This window comes from Periplaneta americana, chromosome 7 (assembly GCF_040183065.1).
Source record: "Periplaneta americana isolate PAMFEO1 chromosome 7, P.americana_PAMFEO1_priV1, whole genome shotgun sequence".
NCBI classification, from domain to species: Eukaryota; Metazoa; Arthropoda; class Insecta; order Blattodea; family Blattidae; genus Periplaneta; species Periplaneta americana.
The window spans coordinates 125898667-125923866 of record NC_091123.1 but is presented as its reverse complement, the minus strand read 5'-3'; the positions used below and the strand labels follow the sequence as shown (position 1 = coordinate 125923866).

Here is a 25200-nt window from a genome sequence, read left to right as displayed (position 1 = left end):
CTAATGCCTAGTGCTATCAGTTATCTCAATACATTTATCAATATCAACTAATGCCTAGTGCTATCAGTTACCTCAATACATTTATCAATATCAACTAATGCCTAGTGCTATCAGTTATCTCAATACATTTATCAATATCAACTAATGCCTAGTGCTATCAGTTACCTCAATACATTTATCAATATCAACTAATGCCTAGTGCTATCAGTTATCTCAATACATTTATCAATATCAACTAATGCCTAGTGCTATCAGTTATCTCAATACATTTATCAATATCAACTAATGCCTAGTGCTATCAGTTACCTCAATACATTTATCAATATCAACTAATGCCTAGTGCTATCAGTTATCTCAATACAATTATCAATATCAACTAATGCCTAGTGCTATCAGTTATCTCAATACATTTATCAATATCAACTAATGCCTAGTGCTATCAGTTACCTCAATACATTTATCAATATCAACTAATGCCTAGTGCTATCAGTTACCTCAATACATTTATCAATATCAACTAATGCCTAGTGCTATCAGTTACCTCAATACATTTATCAATATCAACTAATGTCTAGTGCTATCAGTTAATTTCCACTAAAACTCAAAATAATAATTTACAACTCTTGACATTTGTGGGTGTCATTGTAATAATCTTCATGAAGCAGTTCATAGATTTCTTACCTATATAAGCAGCATTATCAGTCACCATATATTTATTATGATTAACACGGGCAAATGGAATTTTTGCCTGCTCTGAAGTACTTGGCACTTTGAACCATTTCTGTAAAAAAAAATGATGATAATTAAAATAACATGATCTTCTACAAAGGAAATACTACGAGTATAAGAATCAGAATCCCTACCAAAGAGGAAGGGTAATATCAAACAATAAGACTGTATTTTCCTCTCATAATAATATACGACAAATTAATTAACACTTATCAATGTGTGAATTTATATTGGCATACTGTGAGGTTATTTTCTTTTGTTCCATAACCAGCAGTTACTGTGTGGCTGTAAGCTTGAGTTAGAACTCCCGAAAATTTTGAGAAGAGAATCCTAGCTATTAGAACTGGAAAGTATTTAGTCTTTTAATCTTTTTCTTGCCTAGCCAAAAGTGCCATTGTTTTGGTATTGCCAGTTATTTGGGTGCCGGATACAAGGGATTTTACTGTATAATACTTTTTTTTACTTAATTTCACCATAAATAAAAAAGAGTTGAATTATCTGAGTTAATGCACCACCAACGAAAACTGCGCTCAATATAAAAGTGTACCTGGTACTTTAATAAATCACAGAAAATCATAAATTATTACAAGTGTTTCTCTGATCTTAAATAGGGCCAATAAATTAAAAGATAACTGTGTAGCCTATGTATATATGTATTCTAGTGCCATTGATCATCAAAATATTTAATCGACTATTTGAATTTGTTCGATTTGAAAAAAAAGTTTTAATATACTGTAATACACAATTATTGTTAAATTTAACTTGTGTTCGGTGATAAGCATAAGTATTAAATGTTGTATATCTGTATACATTGAATCGTTATATTACAAAACAACTATTTTAATTATTTACTAACATATTTATTATGAGGCAATTTCTCCGGGAATTTTTGAGACAAACAAATAACAAAAAATATGAAGACTCACTAGTTAGTACTGCTTCATCCATGATTTTAAACATGTGAGTGCATTCACATGCTCTGAATTAAGTGCCGCTCTATGTTTAGTAACAATGTTTCGTGCATCACTAAACACGAAAAAACTTTCTTTCTGTCAAGCACTTCTCCATGATCGTTCAATTTGAATCCAAACGTTCCACCGAGTTTACCTTTCAAATTCTCATATGACATAATGGAGTTTACACTTTTCACAGGCCACAGAAAACTGTTTTTTTTTTTTTTTTTTTTTTTTGTCAAACCAAACGCAACCTTCATATACAAACTCAGTACAGAAACTGCAATTGCAAAAGTACAGCGGTTGAAACAGAAGACTGGCTCCTATTGTATAAGGCAGTCTTGCGATGGTGACTAGTACTTTAGAACGAGAGCTCTTTTCTGCCCGCTGCGTGCGCGCGAAGCTCTTTTACCTGTAAACATTGCTAAAGGATGTACAGATCTTAGAACACAGAGCATCATGACGGAACTGAAGCGCTTAAAGCTTTCAAGGAAGAGTGGAAGATACAATATTTATGCTTCGAACATGGTGGTGAAGTCCAGGTTTGTTGTGTAAAATATATCATTTGCAAAAAAAAAAGCAACATAAAACGGCATTATGAGAAGCAACATGAAAAAAAAAAAATATATATAGGCATTATTCAGGAGAAGAGAGAAATAAATTGCTTTCGGAATTGACATAAAAGGTAAATTAATTTACATTTGGGTCAGTAGACTGTATCTAGATTCCTTTTATTTCTTTATTTTAAATGTATTGTTGATGTTTTATTTGTTGCTTGTTTCTGGATATTTACTTTTATTAGACTACGTGTTTCTTTAATTTAGAAATAATATTTTATCTTTGATTGCACTTTAACTTATACTATTACTAAGCTCAAAAAGCTAATTCACTTTTATTCCAATAACTATTTTCAGGATTTTGAGCAAATATGAACTAAACATTTTGAAAACTTTGATGCAAGGAGCTTTTTAGTAACGTCAATATAAAAATATATTTAAAAATATAATTTCAAAACTATTAGACCTAATTGCACCAAATTTTGTACAGATGATATTATTATAGATCTGTTTATATAGTTTAAATTTCACAAATTTTGGCCGAAAATTGTGGAAGTTTTAAAAATCATACATGTCACCTATAAATATTAAGAAAATGACTGACCCCAAAAATTACGATGGCTCTCAATATCTTAATTTAATCAATTTGTTTTTTCGTATTACATGCATCTCACAAATCGATCTAAGAAAACTCATTACATAATCACGACTGGAGAGTAAGGACTACATTTTACAACCACACAATCAATATACTCTATTTCAATCAATACTGTCATTATCATTTTTTCAACAAATACTCAAAAGTACATAGAGATCACACACGTGGAGCAGGTAGACCCTATTAGTTTCTCCTAACCAATGAAGTGAAGTATTTACATAATAAATAATTGCTGTTAACAAGAAAATGGTTCACATACAATTAACTTTTCTTATTTCTCTTTTTGTTCCTAAAAAAAACTCTTCCCTTTGTGATTTGTTTATATATGTACATGTATATTAAATAACTGAATAATTAGCCCTATTACATAGCCAGAAATTTAGTAACGCAAGTTATTGTAATAATTGCTGCCTTTATTCACTGCATGTGCATGTACATCCCTGACATCTACGTTACGATGCTATGTAGCGGATGCGCTATGCGCTCGTGATCAAGGTCGAGCTCTTCTACCATGATTGGGAGCTAATATCGTCTCATCTCTGGTATAAGGGATGAGGGGGACGAATCCCAGAAAAGTATGTATTTCGTATAAGATGAGCTGACAACAAGGTGGAAGTTTTCTTGAAAAACCATAAAACTTAATAATGATTTCGCATTGTGTTTCAACTTTCAATAGAAGTAGACTAGGTCACTGTCCTCATATTTCCCTCTCTTTTTGAAGTGTTTGTGCAAAGATTTTCCCTATGCTACCTGCTTTGCAATTAGAAAATAACAGTACTATTGTGCTTTTAATTAAGCAATTCCAGAGAGAGGAATATTGTCGGAATTTTTAGTATGAGTTTGTATTAACAAAATAATAATTAATATCAACTACAACCAATTAATTTTAATCGACTCGATTATTCAATTAAATATTTTTGATCGATTAATCTTAGAACAGAAATTGATCGAGTAATCGAATAAATCCCACAACACTAATGTATTCCCATTTAGGATTTGAACTTATTGTACAGGAGTTCTTCTGTAACTTACCACTTCTACAACAACTCCCTTGTACGATCCACTGATATCCATAAGGGATCGAAGGAAGTACCGGGCTGCTTTACGTGTGTGGTTCCAGCTACTGATCAATAGGCGGACTTGAACATGGCGATCAACAGCAGCTGTCCGCAGAGCATCATCTATGACTGGCCAATATCTGCAATTCATAAGTGGAATTGTAATTGTACTCGTAGTTAAAAGATAAATTGTTGTTCCTTTCAGGCTCTACCACAATAAATTGCTTAATATCTGCCTATTTGTACAGTATAATCGTATTTATTCCTTCATAGTGAATGTGAGTAAGATGTGCTACTGGGATGCAAGAAGGAGGATGGAAGAACTGAAAGCAAGCTGAGAACTAAAAACTAACCAGTTAGTACTTGATTGTATACACTATTAATTTTCAGGCATAATTAAACTGTAACAGTAAATGTAAAAAAAATCATGTTTGTTGATAAAACAAATCCAAAATATCAATTCTTTATCACAAATACAGCTAAAACAAGGTGTATAAAACAAGCAGATTTAGAATATCGAAAGAAAGAAAACAAGCAGTCTTTAATATTATTATATGAGATGAGAAATATTGTATCTTTTATTAAAATTACCTTGGTTTTGGAGCATATATTTGCAATGGGAAGTAATCCATTACAGATATATAGATGAAGTGCTCAGCTTTTGAAATAACATCAAGAATGGCGTCAATGTCACCTGTACGGCCCTCAGGACAGAAAGGAGGAGGAGAACTCTGTAAGTGAATGAATAAATAAATAATATTATTTGCCACAAAATGCTTAATAATGAAAAATCCATGTTACCAAATTAATATCATAATGCATGCAACATTTTATATTTCTTGCAGTTACAATTCTGAAATTTTGACAGCAGCCATAATAGAGCAACTTACTGTATTTATTTTCACGACCATGTATTAATAATCACTAATGCAAAAGTAGTATCCTTCATAATAATAGTAATAATAAGGATATTAACACAGACTACTATATACAGTCGCGAAGCTCAATATGTAGTAAAAATGCAAACATGGATAGTTGCCCACCACTAGGATCGCTACTATCGCCTCATCATCGCAAATCTCTCTCCTAGCAGCCGACAAAATATGTTACACTTTCGTTGTGTTCTTTTGGAAAAATTAACACCTTCCTTCCATTATTGAAATATTAAATGCATAAAGTTAATTTATTATTTTAATGAAGTATATTAAATTCCACCATAAACTCGAAGATACCTGCAAGAAATAGGTTAATATTATTTTTGTTTGTGCAAAACGAACTGAAATTTACTATAATTGCTTCACTCATTCAAGATTATAGCGATAATTAACTATGAAACCAATAAATATTAATTTGCATTCCCCTTTACAACAATAATAATGGAAATATGAATTAATGGATTAACTTACGTGTACCGGTACTTGTAGTGTAGGCTGAGGTTAAGCAATAATAATCACACCAGAATTGGAAATAAAACATGATTAATAAATTTTCTTGTAACAGACTTTTTCTACGTCTCTAGTAAAGTAACAAATAAAAATAACAACAAAATTAACAGCTATAATTAAAAACATATCCTTTGAAAAAAAAAAGTAGGCCTAAGCAATAATAATCCCACCAGAATTGAAAATAAAACGTGATCAATAAATTTCATTAAAACAAACTAAATTTTTCTACGTCTCTAGTAAAATATTATTATTCCAATTATTGTTTTTTAGCCATTAACATTTTCATTACAACCAATAACGAACATTTCACAAGCATCAATGTGAAATACGCAACGAGCTAGCACTCGATGGAAATACGATTCAGTCCAAAGTCGACCGTGGACAGTCTATTGTTTCTAGTTGCTAACCGCTTGGAGCGCTTTATCACGAGATTTGCAAAAAATCACCTCAAGCTTCGCGACTGTATATAGTAGACTGTGATATTAATATTAATTGTCATGTTATATTTGGTGAGTGAATTACTTGTCCTCCAGAAAATGGTAAAATTGCTATTGGCAAATGATTGCAAAGCATCATTGTAAACTTGCTCACAGTCTCGGCAAAGTTCATCAATCAATCAATCAATCAATCAATCAATCAATCAATCAATCAATCAAAGGACATTATGGAGCATGTCGACTCCATGTCGATTTCACAAAATGCTTCCACTCTGTTCTGTCTTTTGCTAGCTCCTCCCAGTTGGTAATTCCCATTTCCATGCATTCCTTCTGAATTTCATCTTTCCATCTACTTCGAGGTCTTCCCAGTGGCCTTCTATTGTTAAAGGTGTCCATATATATTTGTTTTGCGCTGCTGCAGTCATCCATACGTATAAATGTCCGCCCAATTTAATCTTCTGGTCCGTATTACATCGAAAATTGACGGTTGATTATAAAGTTTGTGAATATCATTATTATGTCGAATTTTCCACATATCTTCAAGTGGGTAAAAAATTGGACCAAAAATTTTCCTCAAGACTTTGTTTTCAAAAACCATTAATTTGTGTTTTTCCTTTTTAGTTAAGCTTCATGTTTCCGATCCATATAATTAGTACAGGTTGGATTAGTGTTTTGTACAAAATGATTTTTAAATTTCTGGTTAAAAAAGGGAAGATAATAATTTGTGCACAGCATAAAAAGTTTTGTTTGCATTGTGTAATCTGTTAAGTATTTCATATTTTCTGTCATTAGAATTGTCTATCAAAACACCAAGATATTTGAACTGATTGACTGTTTCAAAAGTATAATTTTTTATTTTAAGGCTATTGGGAATCCTTTTTGTTTTAGTGATTACCATATATTTTGTTTTACTCATTTCATATTGAAGTGGGAATGGCAAGTTGTAGCCGATTTAAGTGAACACCATATTTTAACGTTTTGGTGGCTACTTCATTCACACACAACCCCCAGAATGTCTGGAGGACCACACCTGCTGTTGGTCGACGGGTCCATTGGACCTAGCTGGGAGATCTTGTTGATCACCAGCTTTCCCTCCTTAAGCCACTGGAGGACGATTTTAGTGCCATAGCAGGTCAGCACTAGGAACAGCAAAGTAGAAAGAGGAGGAAGGAAAGGGAAATGAACCCTTAGGCCTCGAATGCTCTAATGCTGTCGGGATCGAAGAAAGTAAGAGTTCAGTCAGAGGACTGGATAGGAAAGGGTAAAGAGGGAATTAGGTATTGAATAGAGGAAAATTATACCAAATTCAGTCATCAAGCTGACCAGTGCTAATTGATGAGTAGCCCCTCCCTTTAGTTCAGCCTGTAAAATTATGCTTACTAACAGCTGCACCACGGGAAGGTAGGGATGGGACATTGGGTATTTGTCCAGGTTGGTTCCTTAAAGCCTTCAATGGGAAGGATTAATGGCTCTCCCCCCTGTATCCGACAGATACCCTTTTGCAGCCATTTAGATTGGCAACAGGCCATGATTGTTTGGCCAAACACCTGCATAGAATTGGAATATATCACTCCCCTATCTGCCCATTGTGCGACTCAGACCAAGAGATGGATTCGGAACACCTCAAAATCTGTGCTTCAGTGGCTGGCCATGATAATATCTTTGAAAAATATTGAAGTGCAAGAGGTCAAGTGACTTTATTGTCAAACGCCTGGCATTAGAAAACACCAACATATTTTGTTTTACTCTCGTTAATATTTCATTCAATGTTTTGTGCTTTTTCCATCAATTCAATAAGTAGCTGTCTTAGTTCAAGCTAATTTCTTCCTATTAATAATAAATCATCAGCATATGCAAAAATTTTATGTTGTCCACCCAGGTTTATTTCAGCTGGTATTAAGTCTAGGTAACTGTCGTATTATCTTCTCTAATGCTATATTAAATAAGATTGGCGAGAGAGCGAAACAAGGCAAAGTTCATACTTCACGTAAATATGAATGGAACCCAAGGCAACACTAGTTGTACTCTTGGGTGTTCGTGATTATAATTTTAGCTTAAAATAGCACACAACGAGTGTTTATGTAGAATAACTACGTATAAGTTCAAGGACAATATCAGGAAAGATGCACTGGTGTTAATGTTCCAAATCATTCAGTTATCAATAATCCTGTGAACAAATTCTAGAAAGTGTTACAGATAAGAAAAGCAGAAGACACCATAATTCTTCACCAAGAAAAACAATAAAAATTTGTATGACATTGTAAATCGCTTAGAAAATTTCCCTAAAAAATTGCCTTTTTTTAATCATCATTATTATTATTATTATTATTATTATTATTATTATTATTATTATTATTATTATTATTATTATTATTATTATTTTATTTATTTATTTTTGTAGGAAATGGGTATGTCTTATAGTTATGTACGAATTCCCACAAAGCTGGTGAAGTTAAAAATATACAAATTTATAATACATGATTCTGTGTTCCTGTAATCTGGCACAGATTTTGTGAGTGAGTTCTACATGGAGTGCATGATAGCGAAATTGACTCTAATTTATGTATATTTTAGGACGAGGCTCGGTTTTATCTCCATGGGTTTGTAAATACCCAAAACAACAGGTATTAGAACTCGAAAAACCCAACCTCCTTCATGAAAAACCCTTCTCCTTCTATGATATAAAAACAGGAATATGGTGCAGTATGAACAGTGAAAGGATAATGGGCCCCTTATTTTTTAAGAAATTATTAATGCCGAGAGATATAATGTCAGTGTTAATGTATAAGGAGTGTACTTCTGCATCCCTTGATCCCCACCTAACCCATTGTGAGTTTTATCTTTGGGAATTTTAAAAGCACAGATGCCACAAATGTTTGGAACAATAAGGTAGACTGTTTAAGCATTTCCTTTCTTAATTTGGGTGAGTAAATAACATTTGTGGTTTGCCAAATCACTGATAACACACTTTCTCTGTAACCAGTGTGTGGGAGCGTATCAGCCCAATAGTCAAGTTGCTGCTTTCGTGGTCAGGAGATAATTTACTTGCCCAGTACATTTTTAATCAATAATGAACATTAATACATACTGAGATATAAACATCTGCTCTGCTACTAGAATTGACAGTCACATTCAGTGGATGTTCCATATTAAACTGCGTGTTATAGCTATCTGGCCATTTTGCAGGAATCTCTGCATCAGGATTTCCAAGGAACCAGTATGCCTGCAAACGAACAATTAAAGTTCTTAATTCAAAACAAATATAATTGTAGCATTGAAATAAATAATGGGCTAAGTGCCAAAATATGAGAAATATGAAATTAATGGTGAAAATGAAATCTATGCGCCAAAGCCTATAACATATAAACTGGGTTAACTTCAAACACCAGGAGAAGTAGGTGAATATTATAACATAACAATAGATGGCATTGTTCCATAAAATATGAGCTATGTACCAGAACATGTTTGAACTTTTTCTGTTCAATATAGCAGCACGTGGTGGTAAATACATGGTAAAGGGACATTCATACATGAGTTGTGATAGGGACTTTGCGCAAATAGAGAAAAGAAAGAGGAAAGAGAAGTGTGAAGTACATTTGGACTTGGTTAAAATTATGGTACCGTAACTGCAACATCAAAACCATTTCATGTCAGCATTATGAAAGAAACAGACTTCTTGGACTTCAGATTCATTAGTCAATACCACTAACATACACATCACACAGGCTAAATGGATCAAAATTACAAAGGATAGGCCAGGCATTGTGCAAGTGAAGAGAACTCTCAATGATTTGGAAGCCTGGAGTGATATTTGGGTAATGAAGAAAAACATTGCATCAGAAACAATTTTGCAGACAGAGATCCTTCGACTGAAGTGCGGAAGCAAACTTTCAAAGGAAAAAAATAAACAATCCAAGAGCTATGTTGCTATTCCTGAAGCCTGAGAACAGAAAATTCTATGAACAGTTATTTGAACAAGAGTGTTGCTTAAGGTATATGTACACCCACAAAACGCAAAAAATGATGAAAAATTACAATTTTCAAAATATAACTATTTTAATATAGAATTTTCTCCCCTTTAATTTGATATAAGAATTTTCGATTTATGCCTTATGGTTTTTCAGATAAGTCCCATTTTCCAAAATGCTGCGTCATCAGCCAAGGTCACTTAGGCTACATTTGGAGTGATCTTCGTAGCAGTCAATCCCCTCTTCCAGCATTGCTTGTAAAATAAACTTCTTTCTAGTCCCGAAATAGATGCATAGATATCTGGGCATGATCATTAGATTGAAAAAAACTTTTTCACATAATGAAGTAATTTATAATCTTTTACTGTTAGTCATAAAACTGTAAATTTTTGTGTCAATGATGTTGTACGTCATTTTAATAAGAGTCCAAAAGTAGAAATTACAATTCTGAGGAGGATGGGCATAAACCCTGGGACAAACACCATCGCAGGATTTGGTGCATCAATGGAAATAGGGACACACACAAAAAAAAAAAAAAAAAAAAAAAAAAAAAAAAAAAAAAAAAAATTCAACACCTGAAGTTAAAACAAGGCGGAGGTATTTGAGAGGCAGAAAGAAGCTGAAACTGGACCGACATGAAGCTGCTTAAGGGGTGACATATGATGATGGAGTCTTCTAGGCTCTGAAAGTTTGTGGCTCATTTCCTATAAATAGTAATTTTAGAATATTTAATTCTTTCAAACAGTCAAATATGGTGATACCAAGAAGATATTGGTGTCATTTTGAAGCTTGAAATGTCCCCCAGTGCCTGACAATGAGTAAAATAACATTAATATAATTAATAAATACCTATGGATTTTTACATGATTTATGCAACATAAAATATTATTGTTAGTTACATATATGGTAATATTTAATTAATGTAAATAAAAAAAAATTAGCTCTATGTCAGGCTCTAAAGAATAGTTTTAGCTATAAAACAGTGAAAAAAACTGTGGCTCTATCTTAAAAACTGCATGAGCTATCATGTTTCAAGTTGCATGTCAAAATTATAAACAAAATAATTTTTAAAAACATTTTAGACATAATTTCAAGGGATCTGTTCACTTCATTCTCTTTCTGGTACCATTCTCAATTGTATAAAAATTTTACAGAGCAAAATCATACAAAACAAAATTTTTTGTATGTAAAGGTGTACATATACCTTAACATTGTACTGTGAAGGGTGAAATTATTTTGTTCTCTAATATTACTTTTCATTAATATCTCTGGTACATACATCAAATTATTCATTTTGTTCCTAGTAACGTACCCCAATATTCATGTAAATACTTTGGTACTTACGTCATTTTACTTTCTTCAATTTGCAATATCAATTGCAAGAGAACTATTCAATAATATTGGAAATTACAAATATGCATTAAAAACTTATAACTAATGATTAAATCATAATTTTTCTGTATATGTATCATGATTATATATAATTTAAACAGTCTTTTGTTTTGCCTGAATAAATGTGATTTTGGTACTTAACTCATTAGTTATTTCAATGCTACAATTAGTTAACATGTGGTAGACAAAAACATTTACTGTCATGTTACTGAAGGGTTCAAACGTAAATAAGTAAACTATATTACATATTGACTTTCATACTCGTTGCAATTGGAGCAAAGGGAAACTGTGGCATTAAGTCTAATTTGACTACGTTTACTACGTTTGGTATGACAAGAATTCACAAGTTTATGTTCCATTTCATCAATTAGTTTTAGTTCATTTGCAAATACATAGATATGCTATAACAGAAGCACATATTAACATTCAAATATAATCAGACCTTAAGCTTGTCCTCCTGTAAAAAGTCTTAACATTTAAACTACTGAAGTATTGTTAAAGAGTTTTAACAATTGTGTTGTATTACACATGGTGATTCAAGAAGATCGTGTCATACTTCAGGATCTGACATCATTGTGATGAAAAAAGTTCATATAAACATACGTCACATTTTTAAAATTGAGTGAACCCATCTGAATGTTAAATATAAACATGGAAATATGAAAGTTTAAGCATTTAAATTAATTACGAGAATGGTTCTGGATGTGTTATAAATTCATTAAAGAACATTCACATTATTACTCACCAGCAAAACCTGTATTACAGTCCGCGTCACCATTTTTGGCGTGTGAAATAAGTAATGGGAACGTTACATTTGTGTTTTACATTTGCCGCAGTCAGTCTGACAACTGTGTTTGACAAATGGCTGATGTGACGTGTATAGAAAGTGGTACCAATCTCATCTGCACTAGCAACATGCTCACAAACTGGACACTATATATCTAAAACACACGCCAAAAATGCTGGCGCTAGCTGTAAAGTTGGTTTTCAAAGACCCTACCTTCTGCAGCAATACATGAAGTTGCCCAAGTGTGAACTGCATTCCTTAACTTTCGTTGTTCACTGCGAATCTCCTCAGGTGCTAGGTAGATACATTATACCAACTCTTCTCGCGTGTTCACTCTCACACTATACACAATGTCTTTGAACCATCCCACAAACAACAGTCTAATGCCATAGCAGCACTGGGGACTGAACCAGTATCCCTCAGTGGCTGAAATGTATGAACGAAAACACCACATGACGGCGTTCTATGATCTGAAAATCTCCTTCAATATTCGTCCACAGCATTTCTAGCATTTACGTCACAAAAGCCATACAAATAATTAAATTATATCTGCGTATTCGATATTGGAAAACTGAACTGGCATTTTTACCAACAAACACACTGAATGAAAGACAATAAACTGACTACTACAGTGATCTTGCTTTGTGTTACTGGTGTTACATTATCTCTAATCCTAACCTCAATGTCATGAGACTTTGTGCTGCTGCTATTTTTTTTAGTTGGTTATTTAATGACACTGTATCAACTACGAGGTTATTTAGCGTCGACGAGATTAGTGATAGCAAGATGATATTTGGCGAGATGAGGCCGAGGATTCGCTATAGATTACCTAGCATTCACCTTACAGTTGGGAAAAACCTCGGAAAAAACCCAACCAAGTAATCAGCCCAAGCGGGGATCGAACACGTGCCTGAGTGCAACTTCAGATCGGCAGGCAAACGCCTTAACCAACTGAGCCATACCGGTGGGTTGTTGCTGCTATCAGCTGTACTGTAACGCACAGCTCCAGACATCGAGAGAGAGAGTGACAAAAGTTCACAAGGATGCATGTTACAGAAGAAAGAACCGTGATTTATCCAAAACTATTTAAAATCGAGCACATGTTTATATGAACTTTTTTCTTCACAATGATCACAATCAGATCCTAGAGTATGGCATGGTCTTCGTGAATCACCCTGTAGATAGTATTTGTGAGTTATGTATTCCATATTATATGTTTAACTAACCTCAAATATTTTTGACAGGTCGGCAGCCAGACAGCTACAGTTGTAAACAACCAGCCCCATTTCCTTCACCTGTAAACAAACATTATTATTATTATTATTATTATTATTATTATTATTATTATTATTATTATATTCTTATTGAATTTGGTATTCCCAAGAAACTAGTTTGATTAATTAAAATGTACCTCAATGAAATGTACAGCAGAGTCTGTATAGGTCTGTTTCTGTCAGATGCTTTTCCAATTCACTGCGGGCTAAAGCAAGGAGATGCACTATCACCTTTACTTTTTAACTTTGTTCTAGAGTATAAAATTAGGAAAGTCCAGGATAACAGAGAGGGTTTGGAATTCAATGGGTTACATCAGCTGCTTGTCTAAGCAGATGACGTGAATATGTTAGGAGAAAATCCACAAACTATTAGGGAAAATACGGGAATTTTACTTGAAGCAAGTAAAGAAATAGATTTGAGAGTAAATCCCGAAAATACAACGTATATGATTATGTCTCGTGACCAGAATATTGTACGAAATGGATAAAAATTGGAAATTTATCCTTTGATGAGGTGGAAAAATTCAAATATCTTGGAGCAATAGTAACAAATATAAATGACACTTGGGAGGAAATTAAACGCAGAATAAATATGGGAAATGCCTATTATTATTCGGTTGAGAAGCTTTTGCCATCCAGTCTGCTGTCAAAAAATCTGAAAGTTAGAATTTATAAAACAGTTACTTATATTACCGGTTGTTCTGTGTGGCTGTGAATCTTGGAATCTCACTTTGAGAGAGGAACAGAGGTTAAGGAGTTTGTGAATAAGGAAAATATTTGGGGTTACGAGGGATAAAGTTACAGGAGAATGGAGAAAGTTACACAACGCAGAACTGGACACATTGTATTCTTCACCTGACATAATTACGAACATCAAATCCAGATGTTTGAGATGGGCAGGGCATGTAGCACATATGGGCGAGTCCAGAAATGCATATCGAGTGTTAATTGGGAGGCCGGAGGGAAAAAGACCTTTGGGGAGGCCGAGACATAGATGGAAGGATAATATTAAAATGGATTTGAGGGAGGTGGGATATGATTGCAGAGACTTGATTAATCTTGCTCAGGATAGGGACTGATGCTCAGAACTTCTATAGCATTCCTCTAAAATACAAAGCTGGAGAACCATGAAAGAAGCTCAAGTGGAAAAAGCTAACGAAACTGTATTTATTTTTCTGGTTTACCTAACAACATGCAAAAGGGATGCCATTATCTGAACCTATAATTCAAGAAAAGTCTAAATTATTAGCAGTGATATTAGAGGATGCTGGTAAAGATTTCAGTGCCAATTCTGGCCGGTTAGATAGATAAAAATAGATATGGCATAAGTCAGCTACATCTAAGTGGATAGAGTATATTATTTATAATAAAGTACATGCTTTTGCTTTGCAATTTATACATATTAATATTATAGTGTCAGTTGTGGATCATGGTAACAACACCCCCACCCCCTCTATCTTCACGAAACAGATTAAAAATTTTGTAGCCAGCAAATTGTAAAATTTTAAAATATCGTTAATCTGAAAAGATTCTTGTACGCATATTATAGGAGGCTTTCTGTCCTGAACTTCTTGCTTTAATAAATCCATTTTGTTTCTTAAAGACCTAGAGTTCCATTGTAAAATATTTAGAGTGTCTATATCTTTTTCATTAATGTTGCCTTTTCGTTTTAATTCTCGGTCTTTAAATGTACTACCCACTGAGACATGGAATTCATTCTTCTTAGCCTCATTTTTTATATTACAGAGAATGGATTTTGCTTCTGCATTGGACTGACACCATACTTCAATCCTTTTGGTATTATATTTGCCTCTTTGTCTCATTATATGGTTCTTTTCAGTATTAAATGTGGCTCTGATTGACTGGACGGTGTGACTTTTGGTGTTCCAAATAAGTACTTCAGTACGATTCTTGGCATCTCTCAGTGCAGTTCCTACCTGAAGATCTGATTGAGGGACTATTTTACCTCTGGAGAATTTTACACTGAGGGACTCCATAAATCAGAAGCAGTGAAAAATAAAGTGGGACTGTGTTGGTGTTAATGCAGCTTATGTGGGTACCTCTTTGTTACTTGTTAGCTTAAACAACAAGTTTAAGCCTCTTCACCACAACAAGGTGAGTACCCACGAGCAACAGGCATCCATAATGAACACCCCTCATATCTCGTGTAAACAACAACTGAATAGACTACAGTGGACTTTATGTTGTCAACAAACAGCTGGATACATTAAGAAGATTGATTGATTGATTGATTGATTGAATATTATAGTGTCTTCCTTTCACCACTGAAAATAGTACCCATAGATTATTCGAAAAAAAAACATGTTATCAAAAACCGTTCTAGCCCTTTTAATTTGAATAAAAGGAGTTCTACTATACATATTTATGTAAACATGTACGTAACATTTTAATTTAATATCAGAAAATGCATCTGGTTCTTGTGTTACAGTTTAAGAAATAATTTCAAACAAGCTTTTCAAGATAGTTATATGAATTGTACAAAGTTCGATTTGTGCATATTTTTATTATTTCTTTAGAAGCTGTACACTGAAAACTACAAGCAAACAGGATGTCATAGAAAGAATATTTTGCTAAAAATATTCTATAAAGAGAAACAATAACACCATAGATTTTTAGGCTATCTGAGGGAGAAGTACAAATACCTCTGTTAATGATCTCCAGTCCATGTTGGCACTGCCCACATAAAAGTGCTCTTGGTCAATAATCCATAATTTCGTATGTAAGACTCCACCACCCATCAACTTTGGAAAATTCACACTACGAACCTGCAAATCATTTGTAAGATTCATAACACATTCAATGTATGCATGTTATCAGATCTTCAGAAGCTAACAAATCATTTATAATACAAATAATATGCATAATATCTTTGGCAGAAAAGTTAATCTTCTTCTATTGTAAAAAAAAAACATACTGACTTCTTATAATTTAAGATACGAGAATAAGATTGTCAGGTTTTCAGAATGCCAATAAGAGACAGTCTCAAAATTTAGCTCAAAGTAAAATACGACCTTCTAAGATTGAGAGAAATCCATGCACACCGACTCAGAGCATATACTAGCTACTAGCATGTTAAAGCACAGTATAAGACAAATATACTATTTTCTTGTAACAATGAACCAGTTAAATTATTAATTAACTGTACATGTATTTTATTATTAAAACTTAGAAGTCGTAAGACAGTTTTCTCCATTGTTGGATACACTCTTTTAACACTTGTATAATCATTGATTAACTTTGTAACTTCTTTACTGTGTCAACATTAGAAAAATTACCTGGCTGACTAGTTTCGACGTGGTATTTGTCATTGTCTGAAGCCTAGTTAATCAGTGACAAGTTTTGTCCATATCGAAAAAATTCGTATGGTTTTATTCCGTAGATTGTTTGTAGTGAAACATGGAAATACATGCTAGGTTTCAGACGAGACAGATATGGCACGGTTGCCGTGTAGCAGCCACGAACAACCATTGCACTGTACAGCACTATGCCATCACCATGAAGCTAGTGACGTACATTACTTCATGCATGATTTCAAACACTACGGAATTTAGTGTTTGTTGGCCGTCAATCTGTCCAAAGTTTTTAGTTTTCCAAGTTTCTCGATAATAGTAAAAAAACTGTGCCTTGTGAAAGCAAACTATCTACAGAATAAAACCGTACGAATTTTTTTTCCATATGGACAAAACCGTTGTATGTGAAACTGACCATAGTGTTGAAGTCTAGGATTCATATTCGAAAAAATGAATGTAATATTACAAAGTTGAGTTCAACAATACTGTGAAATATAAGTATCAATACTGATATTTTGTTAAGTGATTACAGTAGAACCCCAATTATCCGTCACCCTATTAACCAATTACTGGATTATCCGACTATCTTTGTCTTGCTTTCTTTTTTTTTTTTTTTTGATACAGACATATATATAGTCTGTCTTCTTCATATGTATGAAGTACTACTATACATTATATTAGTACCAGTACGTATTTTTTCTAGAGTATGTTATTACAAACCTTGACACTTACACACCATGATCTGCTGTTAGAGTTGCCATACTGTAGAATTTCTATATATAAGATATATTCCATGAGTATCAAAAGAAAACGTGTTGTGTTAAGTACCGAAAAAAAAAAAAACGGAAATAATTGAGTGGTTCGGGGAAAGAGAAACTGTGAATCATCTCGCATCAGAGTACGAGATTGGTGTTACAACTGTGCGTGCTTTAATAAAAATCAACAATAAAGTGTATAAAGTAAGTAAATCTACAACACGAGACCTGTATTATTCCTATGTTTCTGCTGACAGCCATTACAAGGAATTTCCTTGCCCCTTAAAAACCCGTCGTTGACAACCAGACTTGAATGAGTGAACTTTTGATCCACTATCTAGCGTATTAAGTACAAGAACACAGAGGAAATTAAGAAATGCACATATTATTCACTTAATTTACGAAAATATTTTACGGTATGGATTATCCGATTTTTTCGCTTGACCGTTCAGTCTACCCCCCTTCATTACCACGGATAATAGAGGTTCTACTGTATATACATTCTTTTTAAAATAATTTTCATTACTGTATTGAATTTTTAAATGTAATCTTATTTTATAGTAGGCCTATAATTACACAAATTTATAATTAACATTCTTATTTGGTTTCTTTGCATTAGTTAACAATGTTAAATCTCTTGTGACTAAAAAATGAAAAAATGTAAACGTTTAGGACACCATTTGGGCGTCCATAATGAACAAGATAGTCCACACCTGTGGAGTAACGGTCAGCGCATCTGGCTGCAAAACCAAGTGGCCCGGGTTCGAATCCCAGTCGGGGGAAGTTACCTGGTTGAGGTTTTTTCCGGGGTTTTCCCTCAACCCAATAGGAGCAAATGCTGGGTAACTTTCGGTGCTGGACCCCGGACTCATTTCACTGGCATTATCACCTTCATATCATTCAGGCACTAAATAACTTAGATGTTGATACAGCGTCGTAAAATAACCCAATAAAATAAAATAAATGAACAAGATATTTTGGTCTGAAATAGGGAACATTCTATACAATACAGGATACCTAACAACCCTGTAAGGAAAACGGTAGTAGTTATAATGTTAATATTTTTATAATAAGCTCTGTAAGAAAAGCTGTTGAATTTAAGTTTTAAATCACGTGTTATAGTAGACAGATACTATATGAACTGTAATTTAATCAAGAAGCCATTAACGCAATATGTTAGTAGTAAATTTAAAAACAATATAGAGGTTACTCCATCCATAAGCATTAAAAACATGTACTGAATACGCATATCCAATCTTATTTTATTATTCAAGTAACCATATGTAGCAGTAAATGAATACTGGACAGTCTAGTGTAAACTTCCAAAAACTGAATAATCGTAAGTGTGACAGATGAAGAAATTAAAGGACAGATTTGTTTGCATTAAGATATCTCTGATTGGATATCATAATTTCACTAACCTCTGCAGCACCTTTCTGGCTAAGTATTTCTGTATCTTGACTGGTTTGTTGCTGGGAAGGGAAGTTCTGAGCAATACGTATATTAATCTTTTGTTCCAAGCCAGCCGTCAGAAGGGCCTGAAAAACTTCGTCACCCTGAAAAAAAAAATCAGTTAACACATCACTATTACATACATATGCTCTACAAATTGAATCCTAAATTGAGAATAGTGGTTGGTGATCTATATGGAAGTTCTGCATTGTAAGTAGTACAATTCCCATGTTTTTACTGCTTATGAAAAACCGTGAAAAAAAAAAAAAAAAAAAAAAAATGTTGGAGGAAAATCTAAGGAGTCTATTCCTCAAAAATATGGAGAAGTAATTTACAAGTAAATTTGCTTGTAACTAATATTATACACAAGAATTATGTTCCATATAAGTACAGTGAGTCCAAGTGAATGTTCCCGGTGTTTCTGCCAGCCAACTAGTCGCAGGTCCCCCCCCCCTTCCCACTATTGCCACTGCTGTATACGCGAACTCATGATGCTTTGCTAGATTAAAACTTATGTACTATGTTATATTGCTCCATGTGTTAGCTGTGCCAGTCTGTCTTTGACAGCTGGCAGTAAAGGCATGCTTCAATCAACTAAGAGAAAAAACATAGATTGTGACAGAGACAAGTTATATTTGCAAGCTATACAATGGGATGGAAATGGCAAATCGACTTTACAGGCAGCATCCTCCCACTTCAACTGACCAATTAAATTGTTACGACTTTTTGTGAATTTAATGCATTAATAAATAATGATTTTAAATTACATATTTTTAATTGATTATAATTAATTGATTAGCTAGTGGACTTACTCGTGTTAATTATGTAAGATTTGTCCGGCTTACAACTGTTTCAGTGCTTCACGCATCATCCTCAGAGCCTACTAGATCACGGCGTCATCTCGAACTTCTCTGCCTGTTATGTGGGTGTGTTTGATTGTTGAAAGGTGTTGAAGAGTGGAGTCAAATAGTGTGTGTGTACTGAAATTGATCTGTGTGTTGAGAATTTGATCGGGGTGTGTTTTAGTGTGTTTGTATATTTTGTATTGTTCTAGTGTGTTGAGTTTTTGGTTCTTGGGTTGTATGTGTAGGATTTCCATGTCCGTATTTATGTTACTGTATGTATGGTTAGCATTGGTTATGTGATCGGTGTATGTAGATGTTTTTTATTTTATTAATATTACGTATTTAATTACATATTACCCCGATATTTACTAGATTTTTATGTACATATTTTGCTCTTTGATATTACATAAAAATCCGGGGTCTACACATATGTTATTGGTACATATAGCTTGTAGCAAATTACATTATTTCGTAATAAATAAGTTAAATGTGATTTCTGAAAAATAAATTTAGTCGACTCCCAATAATTCACTTTGTAGGTAAGTCACGATCTTTTTTTTTTTTTTTTTGGAGGAGGGCGAAGTAACGTAATTTCCGTTTTTACTCGATTTACGCTCTCTCCCTCCCTCTTAAGAAAATTTGCGATATGAAATCAGGAAAATTAACAGTCCTCTATAAAAAAAAAGATGACAATTTATTTTTGTTAAACTAGTGTCTTACGATAATTTGTGAAACTTGTGTTTCTTGTTTGAAGATACTACCTACCCTCCCATTCAGTACTGTATACTGTTATATTGTTTCAAAATATTTTGCACTTGATTTTGAAGTGTATATTAGTAATTGAGCCTGTAAAAGTAACGTTGACTGGACTTTATGTAATAATAAAAAGTTTGCGGATAATTCGTGATTTTCGATATTTCGCGGAAGTTCGTGCATTAATTGCCGCAAATTATCGGGAATCGACTGTAATAAAAAATATTTGAATCTGAAATCTTTATATATTGACTAAGGAAGGAGTAGTTACTCTTAGTGAAGAGGGGTCTCCTGGAGTGATGTCAGGACTGCGAAGTGTCCAGTAGAATGAACCAATTTCAATTGAATGTTGCGCTAACTGGATGAGATCAAGCCATATATCGTGTGTGGTTGGATGTGGTGTAGTTCCATTTGGATATGACAAACCATCCGGTATGCTCTCCACAAGACTGAATCTGAAGAAAATGAGATATTAGTTTAAAAAACTGTCTATTTATAATGTGGTTGCAGTTCACTTTGTTTGAAACCATTCAATATACCGTTTGTAAACAAAAATCCCATTATTTTACAATATTTTTCTTCTATTACTTCGTTTTAAAGCATTCAGTTATAAAATTGATTTTTCGTAAACTTGAATGAAAACAGAAATGCGGGACTTACGGGTAAGATGTTTGAGTTTCAAAGATGGTCATTCTAAAATAACATTTTGTAATGCCAACACATACATTCGGTCTGATTATGCTTGTGAATTATGAAATCTCATATATATTCATAACTAAGATTATTGAGGTTTCAATTGAATACAGCAAATATGTTTTCAAGAGAACAGAGATAATGGTATAAGCTTTGTTTTCTTGAATATTACCAAAATGAAAATTTGAATTCGTACCTGCAGGTGTCTGGACAGGATACGGACGTTGATTTTATGAAGTCAACTTCTTTTTGTTCCATCAGTGGAAGCAACACTACTAATACGATTAGAATCAGGATGATCGTGATGGGGATGCAAGAAGGCTTGCACCACCCGCGGGGACCCCACCTACAGAAGAAAAAGAAACCATGTCATAATAGTACATTTGTATTCATATACTTTAGAAACATTAAATTACCGAGAAAGTTGGTTGAAAATTAGACAATAAGAAATTAAACATTCACTTGTAATTAACTAGGTGGATACTGTTAATATGTGAAGAGATGTATATTGCTCTTCTATTCCTAATTTTATTGTAAGCCAATAGAAACTGTACATACAGTAAGGTACATTTTTAACACATCTCATAGGCAAAATCTGAATGTAATATAATGGACGACAAGCTATATAAAATTCACGTAATATTCGGAAAGTCTAGGCTTCAATCTCTATAGGCAGCTACTATCACTGTTTCATATATTATACACTGTATTAGTCAACCAACTTTACAATTCATAGTTATGGTGGACCTTTACATTTTTGCTTTTCGATCCACCATCACTTTAATATCTACCCACATATCATCCATGTTCATTTATTATTATTATTATTATTATTATTATTATTATTATTAACATTTTATCTTTTTTCTTTGCCATCATCTTGTCTAAATCTTATCGTCTATTTTGTAATAACATATTTCCCGTTTAATTCATATCCTACTATTCTAAATACACTATTACCTATCCTTCCCTCTTTGTCCTCTTCTATTCTCTTTATCCTAACTAGACTGTCTCCCTTGCTTTACCCTATTTCCTATTACATATTGCATATTCTTTTCATTTATTATTATTATTATTATTATTATTATTATTATTATTCTCATTATCATGAATATCTTTTTCTATCTCTATTCTCAAATTCACCTCCACTCTTATTTCTTTTTTCTTAGCCATTTTCCATAATTTTTTGTATACATTTTCATTTTCTCTGTTTTACAACACTTATATCCGTTATTATTTCCCTAGTATTCTCTTCTATATTTATTTACATACCTATTCCTTTCATTTCGTTTCTACTTCCTAATTCCCTTTTTTATTGCTTCTTTCCGTGTACTTATATCTACAATACTACTACACTTTTAATACCCCTGTTGCTATTCCCAATTCCACAACACTACTTCATATTAGTTCTCAATTCACATAATTTCGCTACTGATTTCTCTCCTTTTCACCTCTCATTTCATTCTGATATTCATTCACTACAATTTAGTGTTTCTCATTACACTTTCTTCTGACACTTGACACTTTCTTCTCTATTCTTGTTCCATCACTTTATATTATATAAAATGATCGTAATTTTTGTGATTTTAATTTTATTGTCACATACTGTACAGATATTTGTCGGCCTGGGTAGCGTTGTCGGTATAGCACTGGCTTTCTCTGCTCGAGGTTGCGGGTTCGACCCCGGACCAGGTCGATGCAATTTAAGTGTGTTTAAATGCGACAGGCTCATGTCAGTAGATTTACTGGCATGTAAAAGAACTCCTGCGGGACAAAATTCCGGCACATCGGTGACGCTGATATAACCTCTGCAGTTGCGAGCGTCGTTAAATAAACCATAATTTAATTTTTTTAGTGTACATATTACAAAGGACAGCAATGTCAATGAGATAAAACTAAATTACATAAAATTTAAATGACCAAATACCATTAAATTTGTGGACACTATAAAAAGGTTTTGCCAGCAGAGCAGATTTAACAGTCTTTGTAAACAATGCATAAGATAAATCTTTAACATTAATATTATTAAAGAAATTCAAAGATACATATTCATAACTATTTTGGGTTCTATTACGCTTAAATTTATTAATAGAGACGAGAATTCCATGCAAATGCATGTTTTTATAGGAACATAGGACATAGCTCAAACTTAGTACTTATCCATTTCATTACTTTCTGGTTCCAAATATGTGTACTTTTTCCGTGCATATTTGCATGTTTTGGCCTTTTTGGGGATAAAAACATGCATAATGAATATTTAAGCAATTTTTAGCTTAATCATGCATATAATATACATTATATTCAGTTTAAATGCATGTTTTAATGATTTTGAGTGGACACTTCAGTTTCTCGATTTTTGTGTCCCTTATTTTAGCTTAAGGAATCAGGATTGAAGAAGGAAAAGAAAAAAAAAACAGAAAAAGGTTCATTCAAGTTTGCACCCATAACTTCCTTTTATGTAGAGTAGTCACTCTAATTACAAAAACATACTGACTGACAAGTGCAAGAATCTCAGAGAAACCATTTTAGAAATGTTGTTAGTTATTAACTGTGCCCCCCCCCCCAAAGTGAAATAAGAAATTTGGCACAAAAATGAAAGTGCATATTTTAATAATGTATTTTTTGCTTGATCGTGCATGTATCATAGTTTGATAGAACATGAATGCATGCATATTTTTTAATTTTATAGTGCATGAAATTCTCGTCTCTATTTATTAATATACACTACCAACTTACTTCTGCCATGAGTTAAATGATTACGAACTGAAGAGCATACAGAATAAAGATTTATTTTTTACATAGAGGAGTTTACTTAAATATACTGATAGTAAAGAAAGTAATTACTTACCCAAAGTTTAATAAGAGTGGCTTACAGTGAATTTTGAGTGGAGGTTCACAAATAATCCTCATTGATCATTTTTAGCCTAAAGTCAAATCACTAAATATACTGAGGCAATCAAATAAATACACAGAATTACAATATGGTCTATTCTTTATACTTAATATGCATGCAATGCGGTGAGGGGAAACGAAAATTTTGGAAGAAGAATTCACAAAATCTGAGTTAAACAGCTAAACACTGTTTATAAGAGTAATTAATTTTTGTGGGAACTGTACAAGCAACTATCCAAGGCTCGATTAAATGTTATGCAAGGGACCTTGATTACAGTATTTCCTGTACAGAAAATCCTTCCTTAATAGAGAAAATACAAGTTGTTGTAACATTACCAGCCATAACTACCACGTTTAAAAAGGTGCATGCTTATTAATATCTGTCTTTTGACAAGTATGATTTGTTTGTTCCAAGAACAATACAAATTCTTTTAAAAAGTTAAAAGGGATCCAAGTCATGGTTTATTTTAAATTAAAACTTATATATTAGAGTTCCTAAGCTACGAAAGTTAAATGAACAATGGTCTTACAATGAAAAAAATATATATAGAGTATAGTCTTTCTATAACAATAAACACCAGCAAAGAAAGTTTACAAAACATGCAGTTCAAGTGCATTGAACTAAAGCTACATAGATCGATACTTTGTTTGCTTACGTTCTGATATGATCCATGAAACCGCAACACATCATAAAAGAAATATGCAAGTTAGCTGTAGTGTGTGCCGGTCAAAGACTGACTTGTAGCTGTGCTGCAGCTGTGGTTTTAATTCTTATGCTGACCTTGAAAATCCCAAACTGGTTTGGATGAGCAGAACGTCAGCTAACTTATGAACTAGTAGTGTTTCATGCAATATGTAACTATTAATTAAATCTTAAGACTGGTTTCTTAAAGAAGAAGCCAGCTTAAAAATGTATCTTCTCAGTGCCTATGATCTCCCTATACCAACCAATGAGTTGAGCTTCATAGCAATATTTCTTTATTTTTTCTAGCTATTTCAATAACAAGATAATATTAACTTGACAGTCATGTTCTTGCATTGGATGACAAAAGTAATGAATTTTTATGATAAATTCTGAAACATAATTGTAAATAAATTAATTCTTTTCTTTCCTTTCTTGACTTAGTGATCTTGACTCTAAATAAAGCAGATTTATTTATTTTTTATTTATTTATTTATTTTGCTAATAATTGTAACATAAAATATAATATAAACAGAAAAACTTTAGTTCGCCCCTGAAA

The 25200-nt window shown here is 33.0% G+C and overlaps 2 protein-coding genes across 3 annotated transcripts in view; one reads left to right on the top strand and one right to left on the bottom strand.

Moving 5' to 3' along the window:
• Window positions 1–15437, top strand: part of LOC138703432 (cilia- and flagella-associated protein 45-like) — a 69179-nt gene extending 53742 nt beyond the window's left edge. The window contains exon 11 of the mRNA XM_069831288.1: window positions 15099–15437. The gene's annotated coding sequence lies outside the window, so the exon portion shown is untranslated. The remainder of the gene's footprint in view (window positions 1–15098) is intronic.
• LOC138703431 (5'-3' exonuclease PLD3-like) overlaps window positions 1–25200 on the bottom strand; it is a 270911-nt gene that overhangs the window by 33084 nt on the left and 212627 nt on the right. For both annotated transcript variants that reach the window (XM_069831285.1, XM_069831286.1), the window contains 9 exons: window positions 21264–21413; window positions 20646–20829; window positions 18746–18880; window positions 15922–16044; window positions 13211–13279; window positions 8926–9060; window positions 4547–4686; window positions 3930–4095; window positions 682–781 (listed from right to left, as the gene is read on the bottom strand). In XM_069831285.1, the coding sequence (XP_069687386.1) occupies window positions 682–781; window positions 3930–4095; window positions 4547–4686; window positions 8926–9060; window positions 13211–13279; window positions 15922–16044; window positions 18746–18880; window positions 20646–20829; window positions 21264–21413 (1202 nt within the window). The remainder of the gene's footprint in view (window positions 1–681; window positions 782–3929; window positions 4096–4546; window positions 4687–8925; window positions 9061–13210; window positions 13280–15921; window positions 16045–18745; window positions 18881–20645; window positions 20830–21263; window positions 21414–25200) is intronic.